At 39.2% G+C, this 15,562-nt stretch overlaps 1 protein-coding gene across 10 annotated transcripts in view; it reads right to left on the bottom strand.

The window, feature by feature from the left end:
• LOC120291543 (disease resistance protein RPV1-like) overlaps window positions 1-9,636 on the bottom strand; it is a 37,090-nt gene extending 27,454 nt beyond the window's left edge. For 8 of the 10 annotated variants that reach the window (XM_039309150.1, XM_039309152.1, XM_039309149.1 and 5 more), the window contains exons 1-7: window positions 8,967-9,636; window positions 7,370-8,455; window positions 6,946-7,230; window positions 5,156-6,859; window positions 4,917-4,964; window positions 1,727-3,418; window positions 445-793 (exon numbers count right to left, since the gene is read on the bottom strand). In XM_039309150.1, the coding sequence (XP_039165084.1) occupies window positions 680-793; window positions 1,727-3,418; window positions 4,917-4,964; window positions 5,156-6,859; window positions 6,946-7,230; window positions 7,370-8,287 (4,761 nt within the window). In that variant the 5' untranslated portion in view covers window positions 8,288-8,455; window positions 8,967-9,636 and the 3' untranslated portion in view covers window positions 445-679. The remainder of the gene's footprint in view (window positions 1-444; window positions 794-1,726; window positions 3,419-4,916; window positions 4,965-5,155; window positions 6,860-6,945; window positions 7,231-7,369; window positions 8,456-8,966) is intronic. The other 2 variants (XM_039309146.1, XM_039309155.1) reach the window with 2 other exon arrangements.
• Between the last annotated feature and the right edge of the window lie 5,926 nt (window positions 9,637-15,562).

Raw genomic sequence — 15,562 nt, forward strand, 5'->3', positions numbered from 1 at the left:
CAACCTCATCCTAGAAGAAATTAGAATGGCTTGCAGATAATCTTCTAATTAGTCTCTTGTACCATCAGTTTTGCCCACTTCACACATTGGCACAGGAAAGACTAATATTTTCTCCTATTAGATCTAGTCATCCGTGACAGCATAATGCTAGGGCCAAGGATTGCACGTGTTAGTAATCTTGACATATTTTGGGGGCGTTCATGCAATATTTGATCTAATGATCACCGTTTGGGACATCCCAAAATTGCCCACTTCAGCTTGTTTCTCTTCATCTCCCCTCTTGGTTTTTTGCACTCGTCAGTTATTTGAGAAATTTTGGTAGAATCATTCATTTACCCAGATAAAAGTATCATATGCATTGGAAACTATTGTCTAAGTTGTCAAGAATCTTGACCATGCTTCTATGTGGCAAGCAATTTGATATTCACAGAGGGAATGACTTACCTCTCAACGAATGGACAGTTAGCAAATCCTCGAAGCAGAGTAAATCCACATGCAAACTGCATTCCTGTTTCCAGGAAACTGGTCCCTCGACCTCTGTGCACTTGAGTTCATCAAAAAGAGTGAAAGCATTCTCTTGGAGCCATCGATTTAGTTTTTGTACCCCTAACCAAAATGCATAGAGATCAATTCAATTTTTCCTGACTCCACGTCTGCATTATCCTGCAAGACAATTTACTTATCCTGTCTGCCTCCGAAGACTCCTCCCTTGAAAAAATGATAAGGGATTGCAGATACATTCTAATATGCCCGTGGAACAATCAATGCGGTCGTTCTCCTCCATTTCATCCTCCTAGAACGGGAAACATATGAATTAGTTTTCTACCTATGTTGGAGGACAAGAAAATGCAAATAGGATCTAATCGGCCTGCCCTAAAGTCCAAACATTACAGTCGTTCGCTTCACAAGCATTTATGAACCGTAGGGCAAAGCCAGTCACACGACCAAGTCATCATCGGGCATGAGAGGATCAATGATTGCTTTAGATAAAAATGTGCCAATTACGAAGTCTACTGTTACTCCCATGACATAATTGATCCGTAGTTGCAATAACTACTGTCGAGTGGGTTAGACGACCCATTAGTGAGTCACCATCTCACTAACAATTAAAGGTGAAATGCCCGTTCTTACACCAAACAGTTACAGTTTGCTAGGCATAGCTCGATAAGCAAAATATTGTTGACTAGTGGGTATTGCATATAAACTCTGCTCCTGGTACACCTTTTTTTCACTATTTTTCCTTTTCCCATGGCTCATCCAATAAGTACCACTTCAAATTTTTCATAATACATAAATCGTATATTTATTTTTATATAAGTTACTCGTTCATTTTAAACTCTAATGGATAAGTGTAGAGAGCGTGATTTTTATCTTTGCTTGGTGAAATATTAATATAATCTTTGTTTAGTTATGGAAAGGATCTTTATTAAGCCCATTGCTCTTGTAAGAAACAATTTACACATACACACCATTAGATGGTTGACACGTTGAAAAATTCCGATTACAAAATTAAGTTCAGACAGTAAAACGATAAATGTTTCCTTTACACTAATAGTGGACCAAACAAATAATCCATAGATTTATATAAAAAAGTAAGAATTAAGACATGCAAGACAGAGATAGACAGAGAGACAAGGAAGCAAACGGAACAAGCGAAAATGAGTAAATGTGATGCCTACTGCATGGCGTTTCTGAAAAATAAGTGAAAGATAGAAGGAAGCCGCACCTCGTTGAATGTCATTCTCATCCTGACAAGAATCATCTCTTTATAATCCCGGTAAGTACCCTCATAACTACTTAGTTTCATGCAACCCAATACTTCTATCTTGCATTCATTTGGTATCTTTGAGTCGGATACATCAGTCAACCTTTCCAACAATCCACACCTAGAAAGATACAAAAAACCTAAAAGCTCCAATTCCTCAAGGCCCTCAACAACCCGTAGCCCATTGCATTGGTAGATCCGCAAAGCCTTCAGCTTCTTCGAGTTTGATAAACCGTGCAACCCTTCCAGGGAATCGCAGTAGCCAACTCGAAGTTCCTCTAATGATTCCATTGTATTGGGAAATTGAATTTCAAGTAGCTTTGGGCAATCTAAAACTTCCATTTTATAGACCTTCCTCAAGCTTGATGAAATAACTGACAATCGCTCGAGAAACTCGCATTCTCTCACACCTAAATTTCTCAATAGTTCAAGCCCATCCAATTGAATTTCCCTCAGTGGAGAGCTATGAAGACACAATATGGACAAATTTTTCAAGTTGGAAAATTGTGGTCCAACAACTATCGAGTCAAAATTGTCCATGCTAGATAAACTGAGTTCTCTAAGTCGAGGTAGGCAACCCAACTCTGTTGACGAAATGGGAAAATTTGAAAGGCCCCAATTCAACTTCTCCAGCTTAGATAACTTTCCAACCCATTGCAATTGGAAAGTTTGCATTGGGTTTGATGGTTGGACAGGTGCTTGTCCAAAACCATTAGACAAAAGCATTTCCACTAGATTCGTGAGGTTACTAAGATCCGGAACTAACCGCAATGATGCTGAGTGAACACGTAGACAATGCAAACTCGAGGGAAGCTTTGGCAACTCTTGAAGCTCATTACAATGTGTTAAATCCAGCTTTTGGAGTTGTGTGAGGTAATTGATTGCCATTGGCACTACACTAATTTGGGTATATGAAATGTCTATGATAGTCAGAGACAATAATTTGCCAATTTCAATCGGAAGTTTGCCTGCAAGTTGTTCACAATGTTCGGCATGGAGCTCCTCCAACTTCTCTAGCATTTCAATACTGGCAGGTAACCTCCTTATTGGACAAAATCCCATCGTCATCACCTTCAATTGCTTGAGATTTTTTATCGAATCAGGTAACTCAACAATGTTTGTCCCCAAGAGATTCAACTTTTGTAATGATGTCAAGTTGCCTATTGATTCTGGAAGCTCCCCCAAATTTCGACAATATTTGAGTGAAAGTAACTCGAGTTGTGTAAGCTCTCCAATAGAAATTGGAAGTTCCATAATTGGCGTGCTTGATAGATTTAGGAATGACAAATGTTTTGCATTGCCAATTGAATCAGGTAAACTTGTAATTCTTGAGGATGATATATTCAACTTAGACAATGATCCTAATTTCCCTATAGAGTGTGGAAGTTTCTCCATTCGAGAGCACTTTTTGATAGAGAAGTGCATCAAATTCACTAGTCCTCCAATCTCTTCGGGCAAAGTTCGAATATTCGTACACCAAATAATGTCCAAGTGAGTAAGAACTTTCATCTTCCCAATAGAGGAGTCAAATTTTCGCAAGTTTAGACAGTAGTGAAAATACAATGTCTCCAAACTTGGGTATCCAATCCATTTCAATTGCACGGCTCCATAATAATGTATTGTGTTATAAGGAACTTCCAATTTTTTTAACATCTACAAAGTAGTTAAAACATTATCATAGAGGGGACAAAGAAAAAAAAACACTATGTTGAGAGAACAAAAGCAAAAATTCAGACTTTCAAAAATTTTGATTCGCCCCGGTTTTTGGCGTTTCAATTGTGCGGAAGTTCAAAAATTACTAGATTTTTCAAGTGTAAATTGGCCATTCTGCAATCTAGAAGAGGTTAATCCTAAGAAAGCCATATAAGCTTCAGGCAATGATTGTTGATGTCTCCAACAAAAGTCCCTGCTTTTATTAGCTTTTGACATGTATTCATAAAAAAGAACTTGATGAACTCAACATAATCATCCAACGATTTAGCAGTATAGTGATTCAATATCCATTAAGTACGTACATATTTCACCCAAATTGTATTAGCTACTTCATTTTTCACTCTAATCAAATTCAGCTATCAGGAAAAGCAAACAATATGTTTCGCTGTGTGATTAGATAAACGGATATCATGAATTATATGTTTTCTATAGGTTTTACATAATTGTTTCTGTTCAATAGAAAACTAGAATAAATCCTTTGACAAGAAAAAAAATTGTAACATCAAGCAATATGTAAAATTAGGGCAAATTATAGAGTTGTACTATTTCACGTGCTTGCCTTCTAATGGAGAATGCCAAACCATACAGTTAGTCTGAGAGGCGTAGCAAGATAAGTAGAACACTGTCGACAAGTGGATATTGCATATAAGCTACCTCTGTTTTTGGTCTATCTTTTTTCACTATTACTCATTTTCTCGTAGCTCACCCAATTGTAACACCTCAAATCTTTCAAAATACATAAATCATATATTTGTTTCTATAAATTAATATTTTCATTTTAAAATATGAAGGGAAAGTGTGGTTGGTTAAAAGAAATATATTCGAACAATTAACTATAGTAAAGCTTCTACTTTTGTGCCCATGCGCAAGATTTTTATCTTTGGTTGGGGAAATATTGACACAATCACTTTCTTGTTTATACGAAAGATCTTTATTACATCAATTAGCAGTGTGAGAAATAATTATACTCATAATTGTATGGTTGACATGTGAAAGAGTTAATAAATCATCTCAGGTGTCTACCTTCTAGACTATTCACACAGTGCATCTACATGTTTAGTTTAATGAGGCTACTCCCTATAGGCAAAAATTCTGTAATTGAAATTTAATTTGACTCAAGTGATATTTTAGGATCTCTATCTTCTACCTTAAACTCATCTCTCTCGCTTACAGATTCCCCGTATCCGAAAGAAAATTTTGAGTTAATTTGGTTTTAGGGAATGTTTATTATTTTAGTTTTAGCACAAAGATCTCTAGAGACCGCAACTTATTTTCTGAAAACAACCTTAATTTCATTTTGCAATACTTAAGTTCTTCAATATTTGAGAATATATTAAGTTCACGAAAGATAAAATTTTCATCCAACACAATTGAGAAAAGGAAATTTTCTCACTTCACCGACAAGAGAAGAATTTTGGGTCCATAGAAGAGACCATACCTGTACGATGAGCAGTCGGCCACATTTGAAGAACCGCGCCGCACCCTCCTGAAAGGAAGAAGGTCGAGTATTGAGAAATGTGAAGAGAGAAAGAACCACACGACGCGGTTGTCTGCGGAACGTAGAGAGAGAGAGAGATGAAAGTAAACGGAACAAGGGAAATAAAAGTCATGCCTACCACCTGCGTTTTCGAAAAATTAAAATTTGAAAAATAAGTGAAAGGTAGAAGGAAGGCACACCTGGTTTAGTCCCCTCCTCGTCCAGTCAAGAATCTCCTCTCTATAATCCCCGTAACGGCCACCAGCGCAATATGGCAACTCGTCGAAGTTGGTTACATATACCAAACATTCATTTGGTATCTTTGAGTTGGATAGATTAGTCAACTTTTTCAACGATGGACACACGGTGATATACAAGTGCCGCAAAAGCTCCAATTCTTCAAGGCCCTCAATAACCCGTAGCTCAGGGCACATGATGAATCTTAAAGTCTCGAGCTTCTTCAAGTTTGATAAACCATACAATCCTCCTAGGGATACGCAGTAACCAACTCGGAGACCCACCAAGTAACCAACTTCGAGACCCACTAATGGTTCCATCGTACTGAGAAATCGAATTTGAAGTAGCTTTGGGCAATTTTCAACTGCCATTCCAAAGAGCTTTCTCAAGTTCGATGAAATAACTGACAATCTCTCGAGAAACTCGCAATATGTCACAATCAAATCTTCCACTAGTTCAAGCCCATCGAGTTGAATTTCCCTCAATGGACAGCGACAAAGATGCAATGTGGACAAATTTTTCAAGTGCGAAAATTGTGGTCCAATGACTACCGAGTCGAAACTATCCATGTGAGGTAAGGTGAGGTTTTTAAGTCGAGGTAGACAACCCAACTCCATTGATGGCACAGGAATATCTGAAAGGCACAATTTCAATCGCTCCAGCTTAGATAACTTCCCAACCCATTGCAATTGAAGAGTTGATGCCTGGGCAAGTGCTTGTCCATAGTTGTTGGACAGCTCCAAAGTCACTAGATTCGTGAGGTTACTAAGATCTGGAACTAACCGCAATGATGCCGATATAACACGTAGGCAATTCAAACTCGAGGGAAGTTTTGGCAGCTCTCGAAGCTCCTTACAATATGATAGATCCAACTCTTGGAGTTGCATGAGGGAATTAATTGTCGCTGGGACTGCACAAACACTAGTTTGTGATATGTCTAGGATACTTAGAGACAATAGTTTGCCAATTGTAGTTGGGAGTTCGCCCGCAAGTTGTTCACAATATCGGACATTGAGCTCCTTCATGCCCGCTAGCATTCCAATACTAGCTGGCAACCTCTGTATTGGACAGGATTCCATCCTCATCACCTTCAACTGCTTGAGATTCTTTATCGAATTAGGTAACTTGGTAATTTTTGTCCATGAGAGATCCAACATCTGTAATTTTGTCAAATAACCTATTGATTCTGGAAGCTCCACAAAATTATGACACTTAGAGAGTGAAAGGAATTCAAGTTGCATAAGCTCTCCAATAGAAATTGGAAGTTTCACAATTGACGTGCCTGATAGATCAAGGGATGATAGGTTCTTTGCATTACCAATAGAATCGGGTGAACTTTTAATTATTGTTTGTGATATATCCAACTGTGACAATGATGCTAATTTCCCGATGTCTGGAAGTTTCTTGATTTTGGGGCAATAGCAGATAGAAAAGTGCTTCAAATTCACTAGTCCTCCAATCTCTTTAGGCAAATATCGAAGATTCGTGCACCATTCAATGTGCAAGTGAGTAAGATCTTTTAGTTTCCCAATAGAGGAATCAACTTCTTGTAAGGATTGACAGTAAGCAAGAGATAGTATCTTCAAACTCACGCATCCAGAAAAGTCTAAAGTTTGTTTCAATCCATCACAACTGATGAGAGAAAGAACTTTCAATTTGTTTTCCATCTGCAAAGGTCACTGAAATATTATCAGAGAGGATCAAACAGAGAATACTATGTCTATGTTAAGAGAACAAAGGTACGGATTCACACCTTCAAAATGTTCCATCCACCCCAGTTGTCAGTGTTTTCATTGTTTGAAAGTTCGAAAAGTGCTAGATTTTTCAAGTGTAAATTGGCCATTCCCGGATCTAAAGGAGGATATTGCCAAGAAAGCCATCTTAGCTCTCGGAGGTTATTCTTGATGTCTCCGGCAAAAGTCCCTCTAAATAACTTGAGAAGTTTTAGATTTGGCATCCTCTCAAGTTCTTTGTCCACAATGCTGATGGGATCCGAATTATATCGACCTAAATTGAGTGCTTTAACTTTGTCCTTTCTCTGCCAATAGAAACCATCAATGAGTATGAGCTTGCAAACATTAAATTTTTCCTTTAGAATGCCTAAAAGGAATATCTTAAATGGGAAGTGGGAAAATAATTTCACGGTGGATAATGCATGAATCCTACTTTTAACTTACCTCTTTCGATCTCATTACTTCCAGAGCTTCTTTGTCATTCCACAACCTACTAAGGGTACATTCTTTTTGAACAATGTCTCTTCCCAGGTCTCTCAATTGATCATGCATCCATATAGTATCACCATCAACAATTTTAATTAGACACAAATCGGTAAGTTTTTTCAATGACTTATGGGGGTAAAGATGGCAAGCATCCCAGAAATAGGCTGCCCATAATTTCTTTTGAAATATGAAGAAGCATGCGATATCAAGAAAAATTTCTTTTTCCACATCTCCTAATGCATCGTAACTTATCTTCAACTTATCCCGAACTTCGTCATGCGGTACATTCTTCAACATTTCTAGCATTTCTTTCCATATTTCCTCTTTTTGGTCATGAAGATAGGAACCTATGACTTCAAGAGCCAATGGGAGTCCCCCGGTCATAGATACAACTTCTCGAGAGAGACTTCGATAAGCATTGGGAGGAGAGACCCCATTAAATGCATGCAAACTGAAAAGTTCTAGAGCTTTATCACAATCCATTTCCTTCACTTCATAAGCTAATATTCCCTTCTCTTCATCCAAAATTCGTTTGTCTCTTGTTGTAATGATAATCCTACTCCCAAAACAGAAATTGTTAGGGTTCCCAGCTAGTTTCTTAAGTTGTTCTCTCTTGTCTAGATCGTCTAGAACAATGAGAACTTTCTTAGAACCAGCTCTCCTTGTTATGCTATCTATCCCTTCATCAGCATTACTAAAATTTTCTACAAATCTAGAATCAGAGATGTCGGATGCCAACTGTTTTTGCAAATTTACTAGGCCATTTCCTTTTGATGATTCTCGGATGTTCCCAATGAAGCTGCATTGGCCATCAAACTGAAGACATAATTCATTGAAAACAATCTTAGCGAGAGTAGTTTTACCGATCCCGCCCATTCCATGGATTCCAACGAAATGCACACCGTGCCAGAGTCAACATCTAACAAATCCATTATGGCTTCTACTTGTTTGTCTACCCCAACCAATTTGTTGTCCAGAGGTCTTTGTTTTACTTTCAGCTTACGCAAAACCTCTTTCACAACGAGTTCAATGACTTCACCTTGTCTGCCACATACCAAATGCTTTTAGTCAAAGAAAACAAATAACAATCTCACTTCTACTTCCTAGCAGATAGCACTTGAGCTAGATCACTATTTTTAAGTCTCAGGTAAATTCTATAGAGCCACAAGAATTTTGGTGTAATAGACTCCACAAGTATGATTGGTACGATAAACTTACAAGTTGACCCTATTTCTGAGAAAGAAGATGTTCCTTTGCGGTCCGAATTACAGACATCATGCTAGAATTAGATCAAATTCACTCATATAACTATCACTAGCCAAAATGGCCCTGCTTATGTATGATAATTAGTGAATTGCCTATGTTTTTTTCTTCCCGGTGAGAAACGAAAATTGCTGCTCATATAGCAAAAACCGGTTTGCATATGCCACGTCACCAATATATTTCAACAATATACACCCCTCCAGCTAGTTTTCACTGCCATTTACAAGAACAATAAGGGAATAGCATTTGGACTTAAGCTTGAAAAAAGTTCCATAAATAAGCATTTACTTACGCTTTCCCTTGGACTTCCCATCCCTTGATCTCAGCCACTTTTCCCAGAGCCGCCTCCCACCGTTGCCTCATCTCGGCACCGTGCCTCTGCTCATGCTTCTTCAAGTCCTTCAGGTACAGTTTCGTCCTGAGCTTCACGTCGGTGGGCGTGACATCAAAGAAGACGGGTAGGATCTCCGGCTTCCCAGTCGATCTATGGAGCTCCGTCACTCGAGCGAGCTCGCGAAGGCACCAAGCGCTCGAAGCATAGCCTCTGGAGAGGATCGGTATGCAGATCTTGGAGTTGCCGACCGCTCTCAGGAGATCGTCGATCCGATCACCAGCGTGAAGCTCTTCGTTGTCTCTGTAGGCGACGATCCCCTGGCCAACCATGGTCCAGTAGAGGCAGTCGGTGAAGGTGTTGCGAGTGTCGGGCCCTCTGAAACTCAAGAACACGTCGTACCGGGTCGCCGATGCGCTGGAACCACCGGTTGCTGCCATGTTTTTGGGGGGCTTCTCTCGCAAAAGGTCTCTCTGTCTCGCTCTGGTTTTTGCCTGCTCGGAGTTGGAGCTGCGTCTTCGTTAGGGTTAGAAAGTAGAAATCATGTGCGAATGCACAAACCGATCTCAAGGAACCCCTCAAAAGCCCTCTTCCTTGAAATGGACCCACGCCCACGTGCAAGATCCGGATATTCGAGCTTTTGGCCTGGATCGGCATCCGATGCTTAAAGTAAACAGAGTTCGACCAAAAAAAAAAAAAAAGTAAACAGAGAAGGACGTTTGACCCGGTCAAGCTCGAAAAATATTCCGAAATTCAATTTTTTTTCTTGTTTTTTGGACGGGCAGGTTAAATTCAATTCATCATCAGACTAAGCTGGGTAGCCAAACCCATAACAAGTGGTCCCATTCAGCAAACCATTACTAGCAGCTTAGTAACTTGATTAGTAAACTACTCAAGCAACGACACTAGCTCCATTTTTGTTTTTATGGTCTTTTTATTTGTTACTTGGTGTACATTTCACTTGAACATGTCTTTTCTTACAAATTTTCGATCATAAATAACCTATGATAAAGGAAATGTGATGCAATCGTGCAAGGGAGGAGTCGAAGGTCGTTTGAATAATAATATTCATAACTTCTTAGATGAATATAATAATGCGTCATAACATTATACTCATGATATGGGGAAATATGGCAAAGTAAACTTATAACTATATTTTTGTCTTGGATTGTATTAACCTAAAGATATGTTATAAGGAAATTAGCGGTGTAATAAGTGCAGAAAATTGGATTCTAGAGCAAATTTCCTTTTTTGTTTCACATGTAAATTAAAGTTAAATTGAGAAAATATATACGCAATAGAAAATATAAATAAGTTCTGCCTAGCTTTTTTTTTTTTTTAAAGTAACATTCTTTCTTCTAAAGGTTCTGAAATCCATAGCGTCAGGGATTACTGAAGAAATTTTTTATATATGTGTACATGAACACTTGTAAGTATTGTCTCTGAAGATGACATGTACTTGTAGACTTTATAGCTCAAAAAGTCACCTTCTAATTGCAAAGATCGGCTTTCTTGCATTCTCCATCAGGAATAAACAAAAAAAGAAATGCTGCCACGCAAGTTTTTCTTTGGGAAGACCAATTAAAATTACTTGACCATGGAGAGTCGGAGACCACCTGGAAGAGTACTAGGATCAATTTGAACAAAAGTAGAATTTCGACGACCAACTTCGAACATTCACTAAGAATTTTATTGCTAAAAATAATCTTATCCTAAAAGTTTCGTTTCACATCCACATACATATTTAGATTCAACAAGCATTTGTCCACCAGTGTACTTATCCAATTATATGTAATCTTATGTGATTACATAATAATTATATTTATATCATTGGACGTGGGTGACGTCATCCCGTGAATATGACATTAGCCTTCACATACGTGAGCGTATCAATTTTGAGGCAAGTTCGTCCGTCCAACATTGCTTGAAAAGAGGGGAAAATAAAATAATCATTTTTTTATTAAATTAATTAGTTCATTTAATCAATTACTTATTAACAAAAAAAAAAAAAAGGATTCAGCATTTTCATTTGATATGGGCATTGGGCACCCATAAAACGACACGCCGTCCACTTCGTCACCCACCTAGCCAGTCCTCTTTTTCTCTTTTCCCAATTTTTCGTTCCGTTCTGCCAATTCCAGATACTCCGAAACGACGTCGCTCTCTCGCTCTGCCTCTCTTCTTCTTCTATGTCCAGTGCTCGTCTGATCAAACGGCGAAGACCTGCAATCATCTGCGTGGACTCCCATTCCAAGCCATCCATCATCCCCCACCCACTACCACCGGTACACCTCCGAGTTCGCTAACCGGCCTAGATCCTCCACACCTCCAACACCGTCAACGATTACTCACCCACTACCACCAGTACACCTCCGAGTTCGCTAACCGGCCCAGATCCTCCATACCTCCGACACCGTCAACGATTACTCAAGCAACTTGTCCAGCTTCAGCTTTAATGCGCAAACTCAATGTTCGGTGGCTCCGACGACTAATAATGTGCAAAATTGGCGTAGTGGTGCTCCAAGTCATGTTGATAATGGAATAGGCGTTCCGTATGATTTTTCTCGTCTAAGCTAGGGGTGCACAAGAATTGCCAGAATTCTAAAGAGACGAAAAAAAAAGAAAAAGAACGCAGGACAAAACAAAGAACTTAAATTGACCGTGCTTGGGCGGACTAAGAAAGAGGAGAAAGTGGAAGAAGAAGACGAAACAAATAAAAAAGAGGGACGCCAATGGGCACCACGTATGATCATGCTAACATTTGAAAAAGCAAAGGGTAATATGGTCAGAACACAGTGGAATGACTTGTACAAGCCAAATGAGGAGCGGGAAAAGCCTGACCCTTTAAAAAAAAAGGAGGGGAACATGTGGGACTAGGGAGAAGAAATTGAGGGCACAAGAAAACAATGGAGAGAAAGAGAAGGGAAAACAAGAGTGAGCGTAACGACGATAATAAAATAAGGGTGCGCCGGTGAGCAAAGACCCCATCACCTCCCGTTGTCGTTGAGTAAACTCCAACTCTTCTCGCAATTTCACAAGATTCCCAAATTCGATCGCCATTGTACATTTATTCACCTCTCCGTCACTTGCATTGGTCACCTTTTGTTTGTATAACTGAGCACAAACACTTGGAAACATCTGAAAATGTGGTTTGTGGAGGAAAATGTCAAATTATGTTTTGAAATGAGGCCTAAAAGTTAAAAGTCTTTAGACTTTGATTTGGCCTGCCCTTCGATTATAATTTGGTTTTCTGTTGGATATATAATCCAAGATTTGGTCAACAAGATATCAGAGGGCGGTGATTTTACATATACATCCAAGGTTTGACCTAACTAAGGCATAAAGTGAAGGACTCTATTTTGCACAAGAGATAGAGCTAAAGGGCCGCACAGTAAAGTTCCTGTCTTTAAGAGGAGCAAGAAACACAGAGATTTGTGCAGAAAATTCGACATCTAATTGAGGCATTTTATAAGTGTTTCAATTCGCGAGGTAATTTTTAATGATTTATATATTGAACAATTATTTGAGATTAAATACTGTAAGATTATGTGTAATCTAGGATTAGGAAATTCTTGAGTATGTGGGGAGATTGTAACTCTATAATTCTCCGATTGAGTAATAAATTATTTGCGATTGGCTCTTCCTGAGAAATAAATATGGATTATGGGACCGAAATACATAAATCCTTTTCGTGTTCTTTATTGATGCTTGTTGATTTCTCCTGTGGTTTTATTCTCTCGCTTTGATTTAATTGCAAAAATTTGTTAACTACCGAATTATTTTACAAAGGATTTTCTGGAATTTCTTTGAGACTATTGCTTGTTTGATCGATCTCTGGAAACACTGTTGTTGCAACTATATTGGAGCAAAAATATATTTGATTAGTTTAATGGGACAAACAACTTTGAATTGTAGAGTGTCAAGATACTTGCACCATCAACAGCTAGGTATTGTCTAAGGTGTTGAATGGCAAGACGAAGTAGTCAAGAAACGATGAAAGATGTCAATAAATGATGAGTTAATGGAGGGGGCAAAGAGTATAATTATGTTAAACACATAAACGGTATGCCTTCAAGACAACGTATCGAACAGCCCCTTAAAACAAAAATCTGAAAAATGGTGTGATACAAACCCTAGAGGAAAGGGCCTTGAGAATTAGTAAGTCAGTTCGTTAAGTCTAAAAAGTCCAAAAAGCGCAGACTAGCCATGGAGCTTGGATACAGTTTCCGATCGGAGATCCATGGATCACAGACGGCATCTTCCCATGGCCTTTTGACTCTGAAAGCATCCTGAGTTCAGTGGAGTATTTTAAGGCATCCCCTGCTCTTTTTTGATATCACGACTATTGCTTCACTGGGCACTTGGTCACCCGATGCTATGGAGGGTCTCACTCCAGTATCCGCTTTGACTCATGCAGCGTCACCCTCATGAACTACAAGTTGCCGCCATCTCTAGACACTGCTAAAACAAAAGCACCTGTTTCAACTTAACCTGTGTCAACAAGCCCTCAGAAAAGATTGAAAAATGAAGCTGATGGAGAAATTGGTCTGCAACTTCGTTTGCTAATCGCTGTCTAATGAGGAAAAAGAAGAGAGAGAAAGGGGAAAGTTTAGTCAATAGGAGGGGAACATGTGGGACAAAGAAGAAATTGAGGCATAAGAAGACAGAGGAAAGACAGAGATAAAAGAGAGAAGGAGACGGAAACGTCGGAAAGAATAGAACAAAACAAGGGAGAGAGTGAGCGCCCGAAAGCAAGAGAGGAAAAGGGAAGAAGAAAACAGTGAGCGTTGCAGCTTAGAGAGAGAGAGGAAGCTACATGGGCGCTTTCTCTGTTTGAACTGCGTATGAAATCGACCTGGTTGGAGGATTTTGATTTGTTCAAATTCGGTACGCGCCTTGGTCCGAGTCAAATTTGGATTTCTTGGGTGGGGGAACTTGATTTTGTTTTATGTTGGAGACGATTATCTAAATTTAACTGGTTTGACAACTTAGCCTGTCTGTTCATATTGTGTATAAAGGAGGGTCTTCTTTTGGTCTTTTATATATTCTCACTTGTGGGGTCGGTAGGTTTGTCGTTGGAAGAAAAATGAACTCAGAAAAGCAAAGATAAAAGGTGGAGTTTTCCTTTTAGCCGCGGAGGAAGAGGAACACGCAGCTTAACTTTTTTTTTTGCGCAAAGAGTTTACATCCTCATATACAAAGAGTATATGGAATACAAAATAGCCTCCTTGCCTGCACAATTGAGCTCAATGACTTGCATGCTGCAAATCGTCATAAATCCTCATTTTCTCGGTCATTTTTTGTATTCTGCTTGAGCCGTTTTGTTTCTTACTTCTCACCTAACTGGTCTCTGTGACTTCGGTGCACAATTCCTTCATTATTTATGTACGTGCCATTTTGTACAAGCAGAAGTGTCTTCTTGTCTTGTTTATCGGTCAATGTCCTCTCGCCCTCATTTCAAAATGAAACTGTCATCCTGTCAAACTTTGCAGGGTTTATTTTATTGCAATGTTCAAATCCAACTTGAAATGCAGCACTCCTTTCGTGTACAGTAGAAGCAGTAGTAGCATATTTTGTCCTTTGAGAATTGCTTTCAGACATGATTTGAGAATGGAGTATGTTTGATTACCTCATGGTGTGGGAATATCCAACACATTGGAAGAAAACTGGGAGTTAGATTTCAAACGTAAGGAGAAAAGGAAGCCTCGATATTTAAAATCCAATTTCCCCCTCTAATTTTAATGTGGATTGAAACGTAGTAAAACACCGCCATCAAGCTCTTAATTCCAGAGATTGACAGAAATCAGAAAGAGGGGCCGAGATTAATAGATGCGAAAGAGAGAAATTATGGTGATGGACGAAAAATCAGATGGAGATAAGGATGGGTGACGGCAGGGATGTGCTGATGGTGGTGTCGATCTGGAGCAGTGGCTACGGCTTCGTGGGGGCGATGAGGAGACGGTAAAGGGTTACGATAATAGTGGGGGAGAGAAACGTTTACAGCGAGAGAGCGTAGCACTTTTCTTCAAATTGCTGTAGCAAAACCATGGCACAAAAAGAAAATCTTAAAGTAAACAAGACTGAAAAAGGGGGAAAATAGGAGCGGAAGCGACTATTGGGGAACGCTACTAGTGTTCCCAGGAGCCGTCCTCCTAGACGTTGAGGGAATAACCAAATTGTAAAATTAGAATCTGCCGCTGCATCACCGAACTTGATTATTGTCGGTACAATATTTTCATAATACGATACAAGCACTCATCGACAAGTAATAAAAAGAAAACACTTGGATTTACCTAACATGGCCCCGTGTAAAACAAATAAAATGGAAGCAAAATGAGCGTTCCATCGCGAATCTCGAGTGTATCCAACCTTGATTGATTGCATATCCTACAGAAGTTCTGTACAGCTATCTACGCTTCGTAAAAGCAGAAAACTTGTCACCAGAGATGCCGTGCCGTCGTCAGCATCTTCGTTTCCTCCCTTCCTTTCGAACAAGAAATATACTTCAACATGACATAATACATACAATTCCCAGATGAACAAGACGTGGTTAACGC

This window comes from Eucalyptus grandis, chromosome 3 (genome assembly GCF_016545825.1).
Source record: "Eucalyptus grandis isolate ANBG69807.140 chromosome 3, ASM1654582v1, whole genome shotgun sequence".
Lineage (NCBI taxonomy): Eukaryota > Viridiplantae > Streptophyta > Magnoliopsida > Myrtales > Myrtaceae > Eucalyptus > Eucalyptus grandis.